Source organism: Xiphophorus couchianus, chromosome 19 (assembly GCF_001444195.1).
Source record: "Xiphophorus couchianus chromosome 19, X_couchianus-1.0, whole genome shotgun sequence".
NCBI classification, from domain to species: Eukaryota; Metazoa; Chordata; class Actinopteri; order Cyprinodontiformes; family Poeciliidae; genus Xiphophorus; species Xiphophorus couchianus.
Window position 1 is genome coordinate 7,688,065 of NC_040246.1, and position 21,127 is coordinate 7,709,191.

The window sequence follows — 21,127 nt, forward strand, 5'->3', positions numbered from 1 at the left end:
TTGGCAATTTTTAGTCTATGACAAATGTAGGCTCACATGGTGTCAGCATCATGCTGTGGGGATGCCCTTCTGCATCTGGGACAAGAAAGCAGATCATAGTTGCTATTGCTAAGGTTTTGTAAGTGTCAGAGCTATCACCTGTCTGCAGTCCCTTCTCTGATAATGCTAAACAGTAAAATATGGCTGACCATCAAAGACCTTTGAGTCGTCATACGGCCACAGCAAAATGCAACGACCATCTCTGCCGTTTCATTTCCCATCAGTTCGTCTGTAATATATATTGATCCCAGCATTGATTTGCAGACCACCACATAATCAGCTCTGCAGCCCCAACAGCACATGCTGAAAGCTTCTGTGAGATCTGAAAATGGACAGACTCATTGAGTTATGATGGAGTCCTGCATAGGCTGCATATTTGATACCCACAAGCCTAATTTCATGCAGCAAGACCGAGCACTGAGTGAAGTAGTCTGTCCTGACTCCACTTAGTTTGACTCCGATTATTCCCTCTCTTCGCTGCACCGTCTAATACCTTTGCAGGACTCCATTTGGCTCTATTCCCTAAAACCAGAGAGGATGAACAGCTGAACCCGGCCCCCTGTTGTTCTCACCCAGGCAGAAAATGTGATGGCTGGCCCGCCAGTCAAGCATGAAATGTCAGGTGGCATTAAACTACTGTATAATCACAATTTTTTCAAACTGGGTTGGTTTGGGGTGGAATATGGCAGATTTAAAACAAAGTGCACTGTAAGTGCAGGCCTTCATGCGGGGGACACACTATTGCTGCACATGAAAGCAATAGAAAACTTGTTCGGAGCTCTCAAAATATTTTTAAAAATCTTGTCTTTGCTGCTTTTTAATGCCACCTGGGGCAACTGCATATGTGTCAAAACAGACAGTGGTTAAGTCTCCAACTTAGTGGCACTTTAAAACAAATAAAAAGTTTCTAATATGAAAGTAGGTTTGTTTAGATATGCTTTATAAGTTGGAGAAAGCAGTTTGGTGAAAAATATTAAATCTAATCCATCCATAATAGGTTACTAAAATTCTACGGTGACACCAAGCGGGAGGAACTGAGGCGAGGACGTAACATATATAATATGATGTATGTAAAATAGTGTGGAGAAAGTGCTTGATGAAGATAACTTGCAGAAAATGATACTGAGCATCAGAATGGGGTGGAAGGAAGAGGATTTAAATTACCTTAAACATGGCCTGGTTGTTGGTGCCAGACTGGCTGCTCTAAGCATTTCAAAAACTGCTGATCTACTGGGTTTTTTCTCTCACTGTTACCTCTCAGGTTTACAGAGAATGGTCAGAAAAAGAGGAGTACATCCAGTGAGCAGCAGTTGTGTGGATGGAAGTGTGCTGTTGATGTCAAAGGTCAGAGGAAAATGTGCAAATTTGTTTGAGATGATTAAAAAGGCAACGGTAGCTAATTGTTTCAATCAAAGCATTTGGAATACCCTTTCTGAATGGACGAGATGTCTAACCTTTAAGCAGAAGGGCTACAGCAGCAGGAGACCCCACTAGGTGCCACCCCTGTTAAGTAACTACAGACTGGAAAACCGTCGCCTAATTTGATTAATTCAGCTGCAATGTTCAGAATGCAGAGAGAGAATTTGTTGGCATATTTTGCTTAAATGCTACAGCCTACTAGATGATTGGTGCTGTCCAGTGTACCAATCTTTCGATTGTTACTCCCAACAAAAACACTTAATGTCACAAAGCTCAAACATCTCAAACTGGTTTTCTGTACATGTTGAGCTCACTGTTCTCCAATGCCATCCTCAGTTACCAGATCTTTCTCTATCCAGTAAAGCACCTTCAAGATCACAGAAAAAGGCAGATTTACATCATGGGTGTGAAGCTGACCAATCTGCAGTACTTGTTTGATATTATCAAACTAATGTGCTGAAGACATCTAAAAGATGCTAGCAAAGAATACCTAAGAAAGTGGCTGTTGTTTATATTCCTTTATGGCTTTTGGTTAAGGTAAAATAAGACAATCCTTTATTAGTCCCACAAGTGGGAAATTTAAGCTTTTATTTAGACATGCTACCTCAAGATCCTCAGTGGCTTCCACCTGACAGATTGAAAAAAAAGGTAAAGAGTTACATCTCCATATTTTAGGAATTTTAAATCTCTTACTATTGATTCATGTGTTTATTATTCTACAAATTTACCAAAATAACATCCACATGTGCACTAAGTGCAAATAGGAATTTGTGACTGATTGAAATGATGCAAATCGAAATGTGAGCTTTTAACTAAACCTTTCCAACGAAGAAGCTTCAGTTAGACTGGAAATATTCCTGAGTCTATGTGCAGATGGCAGGTGTGTATTGTACAGTAAACAGATGGGCTTTCAAGAGGGACCCTCTGTTTGACTAACGTAGATAATATTTAGTCTCTGGGGCACATTTGGCATTAGCAGTAGTGCCAGAAACCAACATGCACAAACATACAACAGACTTTATATCAGCCGGTTTGTATTAAACATCCCTCTGTCTTCTGTCCTTTATGTTGTGAAACAAAACAAAATGTCATCATATACAAAGGTATATAAATCCACTAAAATGATTACTTTGTGGAGAAATATATATTATATGGTTATAAAACACATGCGTGTTAAATACTAAGCTGAAACTAATATACTTGCAAATATCCAAGCATGCTTTTTGTGTTTTTTTTTCTCTAAATGGCATTATAAAGGGGGAATTAAGAAGAGTCTGTTTTGATGCAGATTGAATATAATAATCTTTGATGTAAAGTGTAGCTTCTGCAGGAATCTGGTTCAGTAGAGGGAGGGAAACCGTCACTGGAGATGTGTGACCTATATTCAGCAGCTCTGAACACATTTGTTCTGCTCAGGAGCTCCATCAGCTTTGCTTCTTTCCCTCTCCTTGTCTCCTTGCGTCCACTCACTCGGTGCTCCTTCATCTCACCCAACCAGTTAGTCTCCCTCCCCCTTCTGGTAGCTATCTTGTCTCTGTCTTCATTAAAAAAAAAAAATCCTTCTCATTTTACGCTGTTGCTTGTTTTGCAGTTTCTTTTAGAGCAACTGGAATCGTAGTTATAATATTAATTAGGGTATTTAGTCATTGAAATATCGGAAACAACATCCCCAAAAATCGTCTTACCTTAAAATTACTGAACGTCTGGCAAGAAAAAAAATCAGACATTTCAGACAATAAAATTGCATTAAATTCTGTTATGTATTTTATATTTTTTAAGGCCCTAAAAAATGTTTTATTCTTACAGATTTCTTCAGCTGTTGTTGTTTGTTGCACTTGTTTAAATATCAAAGGTAACCTGCATAAATATAAAAAGTGTTTTTTAAGTGATATTTTAAGGGAACAAAATAAAATTGCTACCTTTGCTAAATCATCAATTAACTGTGATTAATCACAGGTTTTTCTGTTTAATTTAATTCGCCACACACAGGTTTGATTATTGCCAGATCTGTAGAAACAAGCAGTTATATAAATTAAACCATTACAATCATACATCTACAGTTGCATCACATGACAGCCACTCAACCTCACAACAAGAAAAATGTTTAAGTCATGAACACGACTGCTTAAGTTTAATAATGCTTGATGACAAGCTTATGATTTCTAACTTGTGATAAAAATTTCAGTTAGTTGTTCTTGAAGAACCCGATCATGCTGGCTGCAGATGATGCAGTAGGTCACGGGGTTACACACCAGAGCTGTCATCTTCTCATTTCTCAGGTGGACGGTAGCTGGATGGCATTCAGTAACTGGCTTGCATACGGATGTAATCCGATGGTGGCTTCTAAGTACTCTTAATTTAGCCCTTTTAGCTGGTTCATAATGCGGATGCAGAGATCACGGGTTACTGCAAATCCTGAAATAACAGATTTTGTGGACTTTATTCGAGACAGCAACTTGTTGTTTTGTGGGAAAGCGACATAGAGAATCTTTGTGTAATTATACTTAGCACCATAGATGCCTTCATGAAAGATAACAAAGGTTGATTCTGCACTACACACCAAGGAATTTGTGTTTCATCTCAAGCTGGCATTAGAAGTTAGCTGGTTATTGAAATTGACAACCAAAAAGTGAAGATCATCCTGACAGCACTTTAAATTTTCACATTATGTGGTTTAAAGTAATTTAATAAGACGTCAGTTTCTCACAAGTGACAGAATTTTTATTTTTCTGAATTTAGCATAGCAATGCAATGCTGCCCCTCCCCCACATTGTGCTGCACCCTGCTGGTCACCTGGCTGAAAGATTTTTAAAAAGTTACAGTTTCAAAACCACTATTCCGATTGTGTAAAGTCCTTTTAATGAGACCAAGTGATAAAATGCCTGGAGATTTCTCTATGTTACTCTCAACTCTAGAGTAATCTATTCTTACCCCTCCTCCACATATTGCTGCCCACAGCCAGTCAGTTGACCGACATGAGGCTTCAACACTTTTTCCTTCTTAAAAGGAAAAAAAAAAATCACCTGCCTGGAAAGTTTCTAGGAAAACACAAACAGTCGCAGCATTTAAACTAAAGGTTGAAATAACTTACATTAGGATATTGCTGTTATGTAAAAATATAAACAACAAACTTCTGCTCAATTACTGAGATACTAAAAAAATTTTATGTTACTTTTTACTTTATGTTTTAGGTTGAAAATCACATAAACTGATGCCTAGTTGGCACAACATCTTAAAATAGAGAAACAATACAGTTCTGTACCTACTAAAATATTCGATAAAAAAACAAAACTTACACGATGATGTGTGTTGTTTTTTTAATAGTGCATGAGTATCAGACTCTAACACATCAATAGTCTATTAAGCTATTTGTTATGTTGATATTGAATGATTACGTTAATACTATAGTGTATTTCACAGGTCTGGGTGGAATATTTGCAATGTATTATATTGAAAGTGTCTCATATTAAAGTGTAACAATATGAGCTTTTATTGGCATTTTCAATAATTTGAAAGCAATTCAGTAAAATCTTATTTGAAAATCATCAATTTTGATGGTCCATACCTAAAAGAGACATTCTGCATAATTAATACCGGACCTCATATCGTCTGTGTTTCTGTGTTTAAACACCAACTCCCAGAATCCATAAATGCCCGGAGGAAGAACTCTGTTTCCATGGTGCCCTGTTTCCACACTGCTTCTGTGGAGTTTTGTTGCCAGGATGTTGGTGGGGGTGTGTGTCTGTCTTTTAATCAAAATGACAGAGAACTTGATAATTAGCTGTCTCAGGGATTTACAGTGTTAATACAAATATGCCATATGAAGAGTTGCATATTCTCATACACAGAATGCTGCTTTCACTGCATGAACTCTGGTTATTGGTTCAATATTGTCTCTGTTTATATCTAAAAATAACCAATCATCCGCACGAACAAAGAAAACACTGGATGTATTTTCATAGCTTTAAACTGAGCCAGTTGTTAATTATATTCGCACTCCAGGCCAAAATAAAGTACATCTTAGTGACCATGCAAACATCTTCTCTTCAGGTTGCAAATTAATATTTGTGCTGACAAGGAATTTCCATTCTGTATGCAGAGCCACGATATCATGTGTCAAAAAGATGTTTGGTTGGAAGATCAATTTGTTTTAAAGTTGTAAGCAGCATTAAATGGCGCTCTGGATCAGGGCTGTGGTGTGACCAAGGGCCTTCAGAACCGCCAAATCAATGCTTTTAACCTCAGACTCACATGTATTGGTAGCCATTAGTTGACTCTTTTCAGACTTGGAAAGGATATTTAGTTTCAATTACGGTACTTAAATGTTACATCTGAGTCCTATTTGGTGGCAAAAGATTGGCAAGGACCACAATCCAAAATGGCATATTTCCAGTTATAAATTGGTTATAAATTGTGCTAGAGATTTGTCTTTTGAGTTGGAGCTGTGCTGAAATCACACTTTTTCCTGAAAGAAAAAATGCATACAGTATTTTTACACACTCAGCAAGTGTACAGTAACTTTACAGAGTTGTCAAAATGGAATATGCTATGAAATTAGGGAGGCACGAAATTGGATTTTTGGCCAATATCTGATATGCCGATATATTAAAACTCATTTGGCTTATAACTGATACCAATATCAATATTTTTTTCCTACACTTCTTTCTCTTCTGCATTTTCTTTGTCAATTTATCCTGCCACCAAGTACAAATGCTAAAAAGGAGGCTGAAAATGATGTAACACTTTTAACTTTAACATTGTTTAATGTCAAATTTATTCATGACATTTGCTCTCTGTAAGACAATGACAACACTCAAACAGTGTAAATTTGTAAATCTTCACAAAACTAAACTCAACCTGTTCACAAGCAACAAGTGAAAAGCACACCAGTTGTGCATTAATACTTAACAGTTTCTTATGGCATTGTGTTGTGCTGCAGGCATCATTGTCACTTTTCTGTCATATAAAAACAACTCCTTTTATATCGATTAATTATTTCTGATAAAATGGCTGATGTTCGATATTAAATTTTACAGCTAATATCGGCCGATACCAATATTATGCCAATAATATTGTTTAGCCTAGTAAAAATATTTTCTACATGAAGCAAAAAAAGAGGAGCCAGGGTCAACATGATCACACCATTCACAGATTTCTTAGCCACTGTTGCTAAATATAAGGATAAGCAACTAGTAATTAAAATTTGAAAGTTCATATAGTAAATACTCTACTCAGTTTTATTTTTTGCCCCCAAAATAAAAAAAACAACAATAATAGGAAGCAAAGCCCAAAATAAATTGAATAATGCCCTGGATTAAAACCCTGTGATATATGTTGGGATAAATTATTTAGATTTTGCTATATTGACTCTGTAATCTCTTTCTGTGACAGATGTGACTTATACACAGCCAGGTGACCACCACCCGCCCACGCACACTAACGCCCACACACATAAACAGATGTTGCTCTCCTTCCAGCTGCCATAATCTTCTTAAAACCTCGCTGTCCTGATTGCATTATCACCTTTAATGGAATATGGCTGACACAGTTTAGGTCTCTGACACAGGAGGGGCTGCACTGGCAAGAAGGATCAGTAAAGAGAATCGCTTTAATGACCATCATCAAAAATGAATGTCCTTGATTTTAGCCGTTGTGCTTTGTAAAGTATCTTCTCTGAAACTGAAACAGGGCATTGAGATTCACAAGCAATAGGACAGATCATTTATTTTAGTTTTGTACCCCGGAAATTTATACACCTTGTCTACCAATGATGCACATTAAATTACAGTCATTTGAGTATTTCTGCAGATGCCAGGAAAAAAAAAATCTTATCGTCTTACAGTCTCTGTAAAGCACTTACACATGGCTACTTGAAAAGTGCTCTTTAAATAAAGTTGGACTGATTGAGTCGCTCCATTTCTGGGCTGCTAATGAATTGTCCGGTATTAGTTGCTAACTGGTCAGTCGCCTCTTTCATATTTTGTTCATTTGAATCATTTCTAACCTTCTACAGAAATCCTTATTCAAAGATTCCCAACCACTGAGACTGCTCCTTTCTCCTCTATACGTCTGCTTTCCAGTCATAGTGCATGCTGTAGCATGTTTTGGTCAGGATTCATCTGTACTTAGAAGGAAGACAATGGGAAGCACTTGAGAGTTTCTGGTCCTTCATCAAGGGACGTCTCCGGGTCAATGCCACCATCAAAAAGCAGTGGCATCTATGTAATTACTTGAGCAGAAACAAGGCATTTATCACACAGCTGTTGAAGCTTTTAGGATGAAGGCTGGCTTTTGTGTTTTTGTGGGTAATGAAAGATTATTAGCTGAGCAGGCCTTCATTAGTTCTATGTTTATTCTTGGTATAAGCACTGCTTTGAGTTACTGGTATTCTCCATATTGGCTTTAATTATTGCAGATAACATTATAGTTTAGCTTCCAACCAACAAGTTTACAATATACCTGTCAGTAACAAATGTTTTCTCATTTCTGCATACATTTTTAAAGAAATTAGCTGTGTTTGAGTTCCATTTTCAGCTTGGAGTGGACTATCTACACGTTGCAGCTTCTTTTGATTGTTTCGTCATTGAGCATTTCATGTTTGGTAATGATTTTATTACGAACTAGACCAGGCTTTACCAAGAATTTAAACTTAAACAACATGTCTAAAGCCTCTGCTGACCACTGAATATTTTTAATTTGGTCATTTGTTGTCATATGTTAGTCAAACAAAAAAAGAAATGGAATTTCAAATTTTCCTGTTTTCTGGCTAGATATTTACAAGCCTGACAGACAATTCTGCCCTGATCATGACTTTTAATTAACATGTTCGACTTAACAGAGCATACAGTGACTGGGAAAAAATACCTGTACCCCTGAACCACATATAACCTTATACGTAGTATTTTGTGTAGCCAGCTGCCATCAGAAGTTGCTAAATTTGTAAAGAGAGTCCACCTTTGTGTAATAAATAAAATAATAAATAAAGAATAAAGCAAACACTACGCATTAGATTGTGAAACATGGTGGTAACATCATGCTGAGAAGATGCTTTTCCACAAGCAGTGGCTCTTATATTCCAATAAAATTCATAGAGGACAGATGCTGAGATTTGAAACAAGTGAAAAGTTCAAGAGGTCAAAATACTTTTACAAGGCAACGTAACTGCGTTAAATAAATGTGCTACATGCCATCCAGATTGTACAGAGCAATTCATGAACAGCTGTAAACATTTAGCTAACCCAAAGATCCCTGTGTGATAAATTTATGAAGCAAAAAATTGTCTATATTTTACCAACTTTTTCTGAACAAACTCATTGGACATCATCACTTTAGCAGGATGTTTACCACCCAGTCAGTTCTTGTTAGTTGGAGGTCAGGGGTCGGGCTTGAGACAACTTAGTCTGGTTAAGCTTTTATGAAATGAGGAAATGCTTGGTGGACAAAGCTGAAGATGCGATTTGTCTTTGACATAATGGAGAAAGAAGGAGAAGACAAGATGAACACAAGGTTTCAGCTGCACATTCGAGTGCAAAGGAAAGAGAAAGGGTCTCTTGAGATGCACGGCCATTCCTGCCTGTCTGAGTGTGTAATATAGGGGGAGGGGTTGAGGACACCAAGAGGAGGAGAAGAGGAGGATGATGCTGAGTGGGTGGGTGGGTTGTAATGCCGGCAAGTCGTTTATAACCTCCAGTCTATGCTCAGATGTGCTTTTACAAGAGACACACATTGATCTGGAAAGAGGAGCCAGATAAAACGACTCCAAAAGCCGATGTATGCAATAAATTTTTAACTATTGGTCAAATCTGGAATTTTTACAATGCTGGTGTGTTCATGTCCTTACTATCACTGTATTTTAAGGCTGAAAGATGAAAAATAAAAGAGTATTTGAGCTTCATTTCGAGTCTTAGGCCAGATTTTCAGTTCAAATGGAAAGTTTGCAAAGTATACAGAGATTAGAGCCAGTGGAGATCATCAGGTCACTGTAACAGGCCAGTGTGCTGGAATCTGACAGATCAGAAGGAATTAATGAGGCAACAGGTCGGCAAAATGCTACGAGAAGCTCAGAGGATCTAGATGAGCGAATGAAGGGCGGGAGTATTTATAGCGAGAGATGCTGAAGAGAAAACAACAGAGAGAGGAAAGGAAACAGGAATGAAGAAGACTATAAAAACAAGGGTTGAACAAGAGAAAGCAAGCCTCCAAATAGACTCAGTCTCCCTTAATCCCTTCATCTCTTACTGTAATCATTTGTGCACATGTTTAGTAAACTACTGCATAATGTATGTGCATAATAATGAATGGATTCCCTGGGCTTCTTTAACATTAGAGCTTATGGAAGCATGGGCTGAGTTGGGAAAATGAGAAAAATGCCCAGAGAATAAAAAGAAAAAGTAAAGTGAAAATGAATGAAAGAAAAGCTTTCCAGACATTTCTGGGGGTGTGGGACCATCTGTTCATGAAACAGTTCACTTCCACTCACCTGCTGTCCATTTGCTTCAGAAGCTCACATCTGATTTCCTACATTTCTTACATCTGCAAACTTCAGTGGCATTTGGGATGAGAGACAAACATAATGTACAACTTAGTTTGGAAGTAGAAAATAAACACATACATAATACATAATACATAGTTTTTAGCACATATTTAAATGAAGGAAAAAACAATTAAAGATGTAGCATTAGTTTTCGTCCACACAACGTTTTGCTGTGGGCCCAAAACTTCCATTTATGTTTCAACAAATAATGTGGATCCATGAATAAAACTCCTTTTAGCAGATTCTTCCATCATTGTTAGTATTCTTATCAACATGTAGAAACAATCACCCCATTGTGTGGAGTACATGGAAGACAAATAACAGTGATGGGAATAAAATTAAAATAAATATTTTTAATAAAAAGATAAAGGTCTACAACCCAACAATTGAAGGCCATAATTACTTGCTGTGGAATTTTTTAAAGATCAAAATTAATCTGTGAAAATGTGATTGGCTTTCTTTTTTTCAATACAATCAATTTATAATGACAATGATCTTCGAACAAATCAATCATTTTACAAAATTGTGATCAATTATGCCAGTATTTCTAAAAATCTACGTGTGATTTTCTTAAATAGAAAAAGATATAAGATGAAACCTCCTAAGAATCAAAAAATTGAAGATAATTTGCGATTGTGCAACCGGTAATTAGTGTGAATTCACATAATAAATTCCACATGAATAAGCACCTAAACTTCTGTCTGTTCACTTTGCCTGTGTCACACAATTCGTGTAACGTGTTTGGCTACAAATGCAAAAATATTATTTGTCTTATGTGTCCTGAAATAGTTTTCTCTCATCAAAAGAATCATTGGGATCAAGTCTGTTATGACCCAAAAATCTGAATCCAAAACTATCTGACATAATTTGAGACACATGAATGAGCAGCATAAAATATTCAGTGCCTTTGCAGCTCCCTAAACTGCATGAGGCCTGTTAGTTTGCATGGCTCTGGTCGCTTCGTTGAGTTTTGCCTCCTATTTTCTGCTTCCAAATGTTTACCTCCTCTTTTGGTCAGAGGTCAGGGATTTTCTGAAACAGAGCATTATCTCTGCTGATAGGTCAGAGAAGGTCACACTTCCTCTAAGAATATCTGATTTAGATGCAAACACCACCCGTTTTAAACACTGTTGCTTGGCCAGATGTTAGTCTGTAGTTGTCTATTTTGCACATCTGTCTCCCTCAGCATGTGGACGGAGTCGTATGTCCCACTGGGCTCCGTCAGTCAACAATGCATTTCCATTTTCTGTTACATTGTCATCAGAGCCTCTTTTTTTAACACATCAGTTCCTTTTTCACTAAAACTTACCCCAGGCTTAAATTTCACTCACTAGCTGCTTTCCAGTTGAGTTCTGTTGTCAGCAGAGAGTGCTGTACTTCACTTAAGCAGGAAGTCTTTGCGTAGACTCTCTTTATGTTTGCTACAATGCTTAACCACAGTATTTGTGTGCTTCTTTGCGATCCAGGGGGCCCGAGTTTGGGTCAAGGAGAAGGAGCAGCTGCTCCCAGCCACTGTCAACTCCTGTGGAGATGGAACCCTGGTGGTCACAACGGACTATGGAGAGGTAAGGAGTATGCAGAGAGCAGTAGCGTCTGCACCTTTGCTTACAGAATATTCAATGTGATGGTGAAACTGCTGTGTCGTTTCATCCAGTCTTCACTGATCAATACAAACCGCTGGCCTTAATGCGGCACGTTTCTGCCCCAGTTCCCTGCTCCTCCTCTTCATCTTCATACATATTCAGAATTCATCTCTGGCACACTTTCAGCCTTCAGAGGAGAGCAGAGACAGATAAAATAATCATGTTAGAAGAAACCAGCAGTATATTAAGAAGATAGCACAAAGAAACTCATTTATTTCTTTGACTTATTTCAATAAGTAAAAAGTGAAGATAGTAGTTTTCCATTCAACAAACAATGAATGTTTCATGACTCTCATCGTAAGTCAAAGAACATATTTCTAAACGTTGTCTGATTTTTACCAAAAACCAAAATGCATCAAAGAAAAAATACTTTATTGATGCATGAATGGTCCAAAAATAGTAGAAGTTTTCAATTTTGCCGCTTTTAAAAAACATTGATTTTTAATGCTATGGTCTCCAACAAGATTCCCAGGGAACTTAGTGGAAAAATTAGCCCAAAGCATCACAGATTCTCCAACAATTCTTAGTCGACATAGGTTTCACACCAAACCCACCTGGGATGTTTGTGGCCACAAATTCAATCTCAACTTGAACTTTGAGATTTAACTTTTTAAATCAGATCAAGTTTGCCAAATGCCATGTTCATGTTTATAATAGCGAGACAGAAAAGGCATGCTTCCAGAACAATCATTTGGAATTGGAGATGGTTTTTATTGGTTGTTCCCGAGAGTCGAAGACTCCAAGTTGCTGGTCTTTCCTTTGGACCCAGCCTAGAGGTTGAAAGAAACAAACATCTCTGTCATTCCAGTGAATGAGAAAGTTGTGAAAAATTAGATTTTATTAACCTCTGGTTAACGTTAAAAACTAGTATAAATAAAGAAATTCTTCAGTTGCATTTATTTCAAATGGATTGATTTGGGCTTCAGCAGTTTTTCCACTTGTGTATCTTATTAAAATGTAATTTAAGTAGGTAAACTGAGGGAGAAATAAATTAATTAACACAAGGGAGTTGAACTAAATCTCAAAAACCCCTACAAACCAAGGGGAAAAGAACAACACTGATCTAATTAGAGAACCTAGAATGGGCAACACCATTGTAGCAATAATTCACATTGAAATATGAACTTAAATATGGCAGGACATAAATCCTTAAACATAAACACAAGTACAAACCAAAACACAAATGCCTGTACATCATGACAAAAAGGTAAAGATATTTTAAAGCCTTATACTCACCTTTAGCAGAGGCACTAAAATATCTGCCTCTGTATGAAGACTTCCCAAATCGATATATTCTACATTAGCTTATGAAATATGTCTACATTAATCGTTGGAATGAATGTTTGGGGACGTATTTTGCTGTCAGAATTCCCATTGGCAGCATTTAAAGAACAAGGCAAAGATGGATTTAATGTCTTTGAAGTTCTGAAACTCTCTTTTATTAATGTGCAATTAATTCATGTTTTCGTGGCCTTTCAAGCAACCCTAGAAGGCCGAGCGTTTTGATGCTGCTGCTTTGATTATACAGTATGGTGGTGCAACAAGGAGGGCGAGGCGTTTCCCAAAATAGCGGTGATGGGAACAAGCGTTCTCCTTGCAGTGGATTATCCGGTGCCAACCCAACCCCCATCCAGCTCTGCTTACATCCTCGTGTTCCCACTCTCTGCCAGCGGCTGGTGTTTAAATGTTGCCTCTGCAGGAGATGGTGAATATTTGATAGGGAGTCAGCAGGATTGGGGGCTATACCCTGGTACAACAGGATCTGACCAATGCGCTCTGTGACTCCAGATCCATCCCCGCTGTTTTTAGCTTGACGTTCTCCCGCTTGGTTGGGAATGCACGATTGACCCCATGGACCACAGAGGCATGTGACCCTGCAAACATCCTGCTGCTAAAGAGCATAAAGCAGCTTAATCTTTAACAGCATTTACAGCTTCAGGTGTTTGCGTTAGTTTTAATCCAGTTCGCCCCAATATGCACTCTCTGTTTTAGAAATTGCAGCCATAAAACTTAGAAGTACAAACAAAATGAAAACCCGCCATACAAAGACGTTCAGGTTGCTGAAAAAATTTGTAGAAGAAATGACGAATGGACGTCATTTCTTGTTGAATTATGGGAAAACAATATAAACTTCAAATCAGATCTGATCAAATCTGATCAGAGGGAATGCTAATTCCTCTTCTTTAGAACAGGGGTCTTTAGCCCATCCACCATAGTTTTTAGTAACTGTTTCCAAAATCTATTTCAAATTCCAAAATTAAATGAACATCTGCGTAGTTTCAATCTTACAATCTCAAATGTAACACGCTAGATGTTACCTTTTGAGTCACGTTTATTCACATGCCAGTGTTACCTTAGGACATTTAAATGGTCTCTAACTGACCTCTATGCCAACAACATGCATGTTTTTTGCATCTTGAGATTCTAATATTTACAGAAATTAAGGAAAGAATCGGGATAACGAGGGTGAATAGAAATCTTTATAATGATTGTAATAAAGTATCACTATTATCCTGATATCGTGCAGCTCTGTTTGATAGACTCTCTAGAAATGTACGTTTGGACTCTGATTGAGACGCTCCAAACATTGCACTGCTTCCAGTCAGAAGAAATCGACATCTACCGAGGGCATCAATAGTGTAGCTGTGTGCAAAGAGCCTTTGAGCTGTCATTCTGGTTTGACGTTACTTTATCAATAAACGTAAGACAAATTTAATGGCGCAAACAATCATTTTCTTGTTCAGTCCTTTTACGCCTTTTGGTTGCAAATTATGTGCTTTATTTTTTTTTCTATCTTCACTTTTTCCATTTTTTTGCCTTGTAATTTTTCTTTTTTTACCAAGAATGATAAACATTAAATCCATTGTGGTATTTTAATTGATAATAAAACAAAAGATGCATGTATATGTTTCAAAAGCTGGTAAGATCCCCCCCACCCCCGAGGGTCGGGTATGTTTTGGAGCTTTTTAGAAACTTAATTTAGTGGAAACAAGACTATTTAGATTGTAGAGGGATGCTGATGCCAAACTCTTTTCTTAACTCTCATTTCATCTCATTTGAAATGAAGTTTCTCTGTCATCACCTGAAGCTCATTAACATAAGGGAGAGTGGGGAAGAAATTTTATAAGTGACTCAAGAGCGAAAGAACCCAAAGCAAACATATTTTCCATTTTCCCTTTCTCTTTAACAAGAGAGTTATGAAGATGGATCTGATCAGATTTAGTTTAATGAATATGTGATAAAACTGGGTCAGCGAAAAACAAACAAACTGGAAAATCAGATGAAGTCAGTATTGTAGCTTTAGAGATAATGGAAAAAAGTAATTAAAATTAAAATATTTTTTTCCTGGTTCAGAATCATTTTAAACTCAGTTGGAAGTCTTCCTTCCCAACTTTTTGTTAAAAATCACACATGCTGCTTTTTCTATTGAACAGCCTGTTGATAAGGTTGCCATGGTTACTGTTGGGCACAACATATTCACCTCATCACTGCTTATTCTGTGCGTCTGCATTTCATAGAAGCATTTTATGATGAATGTAAGCCTCACTCACGGACATGTACGTAGAAACGCAGGTTGCGGCTGCGATGAGTTATGTTTTGAGTGACCCGGATTTCAACAGAGAGCTGACATGAAGACAAAAAAGGCTGCAGAGATGCATTAGCTCATGTTCACAGACACAACTTCCACACGGCAGACAAAATACGCCCTAAAATACACCGAGTGAAAACTGTATGCATGACTTTTACTCTGCATATATAAAAATGAACACTGTCTTGTCTACTGACCCATTTTCTTCTCCAAAGACTCACAGCTTTTGACCCTGAGGGGATTTAGGAGTTACACAGTTGTTGTGCTTCAAATGATGAGATGAATAAATGCTTCTAAATTTCTGCTTTGCAGTCTGAGGCTCAAACAGATACGAAACTCTGCAAAGTGAGTCTCCTGTGAGGCAGAGAGGTTTTAATCACCTTTAACTGTTGACACTTATTGCAAAACAACTTTCCTTGCCTTCGCTTTGGGGTCATCTGGACTTGATAAAGACTTGGTAAGGTATCGGCCATTTACCGTTTAGCATTTCTTCTGAAAACAGAATAAAAACAACAGCAGTTTTAGTTTTTAGATGGATTTATTCAGCCTCTGCTTTCATCTACAACTGCATAAAGAGGTTTGAATCAACCTAAAGTGAGTTCTCCGCTCCTAACCAGAGAGGTGGAGGTCCGAGGGATCAGGACCAAGGTCAGTGATGAGACCTGCCTCTGCGTACAGTACTGTGTGATACTGAATCCCTCCTCTGCCGAGCAGAATATAGGTCACTGTGCCCACAGCACTCCTCTCCCAGCCTTTCCATTTTTATCTCTCAGGCCCGCTCTCTCTCACTCTTGCTGCAGCTAATATGTGAAGTCAAATGAAGAGGCTTGTCTCCCTCGGCTCTGCTCCTGAATCATGCAAAGCAGCATTAAACATCAGAGAGCTTTATGGCGAAAGTGCACACGCAGAAAGTGCGTGAGTGTTTCCACAAATCAGGTTAAGAGCGAAGTAATTTTGCAGAAAAGAAGCAACGGGAGATAGTAAAAGGATAAAATGTGTTGTGTGTCCAGGAAAGGGACTATTCAATAGATATTCAACACAAACAACTGTGTTGGAAAGAAAAATGCAAAATCATAAAAAAAATATTTAATACCTGGTTGAAAGAGTGTGAATAGTTTGTTTAAAATGCATGTTAAATTAATTTCTAGCAGTCATTTTTGATAGAAATTTGTCAACATCCCACGTCTTGACTCAGAAATATTTGCTTCTCAGCCTTGCAAAAAGTTCCCCAGATGTTTTCGATTTTCTTCCTGAGCCCTGCTTTGGTGATCCTACAGATTTTCTGTCAGGTTTAGATCAGACTGGGTCAGAGTCTAGGAAACTAAAGATTACCAAACCTTAAATTTTCCTTTCATTGAGTCATTCAGAGGCTTGTAATCCGAGGTATACCTAACTTCATCCGTCTTGACAAAAAAACAGTTTCTTATTGTTCCTGTTGAAGAACAAACGACAAACGCAGAGAGGGACGAGGACGGGGGGGAGGGGCGAAGGTGTGTGCTTAAGAGAGGGGAGGAAAACAAATAATCAGGATAAATTAGGTGAGAGAAGCCACAGGGAGCAGTTGTCAGGCAGAAATAGCTCTTAACAAACAAACGTGATTAGTATCAACATAAGTGTGTTCATTTCACAAAAATATTTTTAAAGTAAAAAGAAATAGATGAAAATTTGGTGAAGTATGTGCTGCTTCTGTCGACAACTTTTTGGTCCCTTTTTAATATGTGAAAATAGGGTTTATATTTGTTTTTTGCAAATAAAATGAAGATAAAAATCAAATAAAATGTACATTTATGTTTTATCCACAATATTTTCTGTGGCTCAGCTTTGCACCATGTAGATTATTAATGATGCATTAGCCTCTTTTTAAAAATGTTTTTATTAGAATTTACTTTAGTTTTCATGCTTACAGTGGAATTTAAAACGAAGGTCAGAGTTGCTTTTTCTTTCTCTCCACTGCTGATTATCTTGTTTCCCCCTGACCAATCTGAAGTGTCTTCAATCTTCATCTTCATAATAAATTATTAAATGTGAGGTGCTCATTTTTAGACTCTCTGAGTTGTAGAGCTTTGTGTGGGTACCCGTTTGTCACAGATATGAGTTTGAGAGTTCTTGTTACTTTTCTGGGTTTTAAAATGAAACACAAATCTATTACCAGAATATGTGTTGAGTCCGACCTGAGGGCAAAAAAGGGAGACATCTTAAGAAATCCCTTTTTATGTCCTACTGCAGCTGCTTTTTAATTTCTGAGTCTTTGACATACTTTTCCACTTTAAAGTGTCTTCTTTCACAGAATCACTTGCCTGTGGTTGTCCTGAGTTATGTACATTTCTCAAGTGGGATTTTCAAGTCCTGGGTATTTGAAAACAAATTTGGCTTTGCCACAGGAAGCAGCACATTTGTGCAAAATTGGTGCAAAAAGTCTTGCAATTCAGCTTCCATTGATAACAAATTGACCACTGACGGCTTTATTATTACCTTTACCAACTCCTTTGGAATAAATTCAACTAAAGCCTTTTTTATATGATTTACAGTAAGTTGATCTGTTGGATCTATTTAGTACTTCACCACTTTCTGTGTCCCTGAGAAAAGATTTTTTTTCATAACAAACACTCGAGGTGCGCTTAGTATAAATCAAAGGATAGATATGTTGAAAAGCACCACACTTAAGTACAGCAGAGGATCTATCATGCTGTGGGCTTTAAGAACCTGGTTATAGTGGATGGCATCATGATTTCTTAGAAATACTGGCAAATTCAGGTGGGCTCTCTTGAAAGACTGAATCCAGTGGTGTCAATAAATGCAGCAAGCATTGTATTCAAGTACTTGGGGGTGTTGTTTCCGCTTTACCCTATACATCGCCACGGTAACCGCCAGTGTCGACTTTTATCGTATATATGACCGCACTGACCTGAGGCCTACACCGTCACTTGCCTTAAATGTGGCTGTGCAAATGGCCGACAGATTTATGAAAAATTAATGACAAGAAAAAGCTGCGTGTTCAACACAGTGAAGAGATTTTCCCACATGAGTTGCTACTTGTCACCAACGGGAAGCCTGTCGGTTGAGGTGGCATTGCTCCTATGTGGCCAAAGATAAATTCACTGTGACAGAGCTGAGGGAGTGCAGGACCTTATGTGTCCTCACTCTCCGCTGCATGAGAAACCTGGTGCCACTTTTACCCATAGAGCCCAAAAAAGTTGGAATAATTCAAATTACTTGTAGATATAGAATGTAAATCCTACAAAATCCTATTTCAGTATGATTGAAAGGTCATTTCTGTTTCATAGCAACTTTTTGATATTGGCTAATGTGTGAATTATCTAGTTATAAGTCTTGTTAATGTCATATTCATCTGCATCTGCTCACGTAGCAGATGCAAAGGGTCAAATACACGACCTGCAAATACTTTGGAATTAATAAAAGATGAAAAGGAATTGTGGAATGCTTTACCTTATAATGCCAATTTGAATAATTTGCATGTGTCACGAGTAGACACTTTGAAGGACCCGGGAAGACGGGAGGCATACTGAAATCTACAAAGTTCAGTGTGCAAGGAGAAGGAGGAAGAAGACTTCCACAAACTGAGGGGGAAATCAAACAGAGTTCTAAGAAAAAATAAATCCATATACACAAAGAACAAAACACAAGAATGCAGCAGGAGTCAAAATGTATGGCAACATCTTAACAAGAGAAATTAAATGAGCAAGGCAAGATTTTTAGAACACAAATAAACCTCAGCGAAATTAACAAAAGTGCAAAAGAAAACAAACACTGCAGGATTGTGACAGTATTAAAATAATACTAAGCATAAATAAACTGTAAGATTTTTTATGCATTTTGCCGAAAAGGCTTGCTAAAATGTTATGAGCAAGTTGGGTTTTACATGTGATTGCAGTCTACCTTTTTGTTGACTTAGTGTGTGTGAAGCCTTGATCTCTCTACCTTTCCTATAAAGTACTTTGTAGTGCATGATTCTCTAATTCATATGGTTGAGAGTGATTGTTCAATAACAGCTTGAGGTCCCAGACTGAGTCATTAGGCTTTCAGACAGTCTATGATACACATTACTTTTAAAGAGTAATAGATCAGGAAGTCTGGGAGTAAAGAAGCAGTAGATGATTAAAGAGAGCTACTGGAAACATTTTTTGTTCAGAAACTGAAAAAAACTTAATTAAAAAACACATCAGTTATAGTGTGGGAGAAGGAGAGAAGATGGATTCAGGAAGAGTAACAAACAAAAGAAAATAAAGATAAAGGACTCAGAAGGGATTTTAGAGACACAAACAGAAACAAAGAAAGAAATTAAGAACATGAGAGAATTATTTAACAGAGTGAGAGCTCATAATGAGCAAGGCAGAGTGGGAATCTTTGCAGAACAACTGATGTTAGAGACACATTAAGACAACACGGTCCAGCTGTAACGTCGCTGCATGTTACAGCTGCCAAAACCCTTTGACCAGAAGGCATGTCAGTGCATCTCATGTCTCATAGAACTGTGAACATCACGCAGATCAAACACTAATTAATACATTAACACAACGCTCACACATAGATATACAGAATGTTTTCTGGTCATGCTAGTGTCTAGTTTTCATGAAGTAACTTTAGGTAAGTCTAAAAAAGCTGATGCAGGTCAAATACAGATGCTTTTATTTGCAGCAGATTTACTTTGTTTTCAGAGAAGCTCCAAGAAGCGGAAACAGTATGTATTAAAGATATGCTTTCATGTACTTCAATGGACAAAGGCATGTTGATGTGTCAGTTTTAATGTTCAACATTTTTTAGTTTCACTCTGGTTCATTGATTTTTTTTCTTTTTTATCTGTCTTTCTGCTGTAATTTTGGTTATGTTCGGTTGAATCTGGGATTGTCTTTTGTTTTTATTGCTACCAATTTAGGTTTAGATTTAGAAAAAGCTGAGGTGAGAGGGTTAAGTTTAAATGTCTGTAAATGAAAAACCTAAGGAGAAATTATGTTTTTGAGCATCTTCTTCAATAGCACTTTCCTTACTTGCAGTAGGAAGATGTTACATCACAGTGAGCTTGCACAATAAATCCCCAGAAATGGTGGATAACTAATCTCCAATATTAGATGATTTAAACAACTTAAAACAAATTAAATTGAAAATGTGTGTAATATGCCGCAGTTTTCTCAGCTCTTTTCCCTGCTTTCCAACAGTACTGCTGCTATTAATACATTTTATTCATTTTATGTGACGTCAAATGTTTTAAGCATTGTGATTGCAGTTTCACTGTCAGCTTCTAATGTAATCGTTCCTTTCCAATGAAAGAAGAGGAATATTTAGGTCAATTAATCACAGCTGAGTGAAGAAACCCAGTGACATTATAGGCAAGACCATCATCTGCATTTACCCACAAACTATACATGAAATATCTATGACAGCTTGACATTTACAAAGGGAAAAAAGAGTATGCTAACTCCAGAAACGTGCAGACTAAAAACATCATAATCACATACAATTAGCAAATGACGATGACATGTTGATTTTTTGGGAGTGGTCCGCCATACAACAACTCTTCACAGAAAGAAAGAACTGTAAGTGGGGTGTAATAGATTAATTTAGGAACAGTCTGAGTGCCTATGGCAAGTCCTGCTGTTACTCTCCACAGACTACCAACACATCTGTTTCTGCAGTGCACACAGAGTCACACACACTCACAGGGTGAAGGCTTGCTGTGCGTCATGTCAGCAACCCTGTATTGTAAATGGCATGGTTTCTATTTTCAGACAAGCTGATTTCAGTGAAATAGGTGAGCGACCTTCAAGCTGAAACAGAACAGCAGTTATCTCCAATACCTCTCTGTGTGTGTTGGCGTGTGGGTGTGTGTGTGTGTGTGTGCGTGCGTGTGTGTGTGTTGACCGGACACGGGGATCCGTAGTAACATCG

General features: G+C 37.6%; 1 protein-coding gene across 2 annotated transcripts in view; it reads left to right on the forward strand.

The window, feature by feature from the left end:
- myo10l1 (myosin X, like 1) overlaps positions 1 to 21,127 on the forward strand; it is a 47,850-nt gene that overhangs the window by 2,441 nt on the left and 24,282 nt on the right. For both annotated transcript variants that reach the window (XM_028000839.1, XM_028000841.1), the window contains exon 2: positions 11,458 to 11,556. In XM_028000839.1, the coding sequence (XP_027856640.1) occupies positions 11,458 to 11,556 (99 nt within the window). The remainder of the gene's footprint in view (positions 1 to 11,457; positions 11,557 to 21,127) is intronic.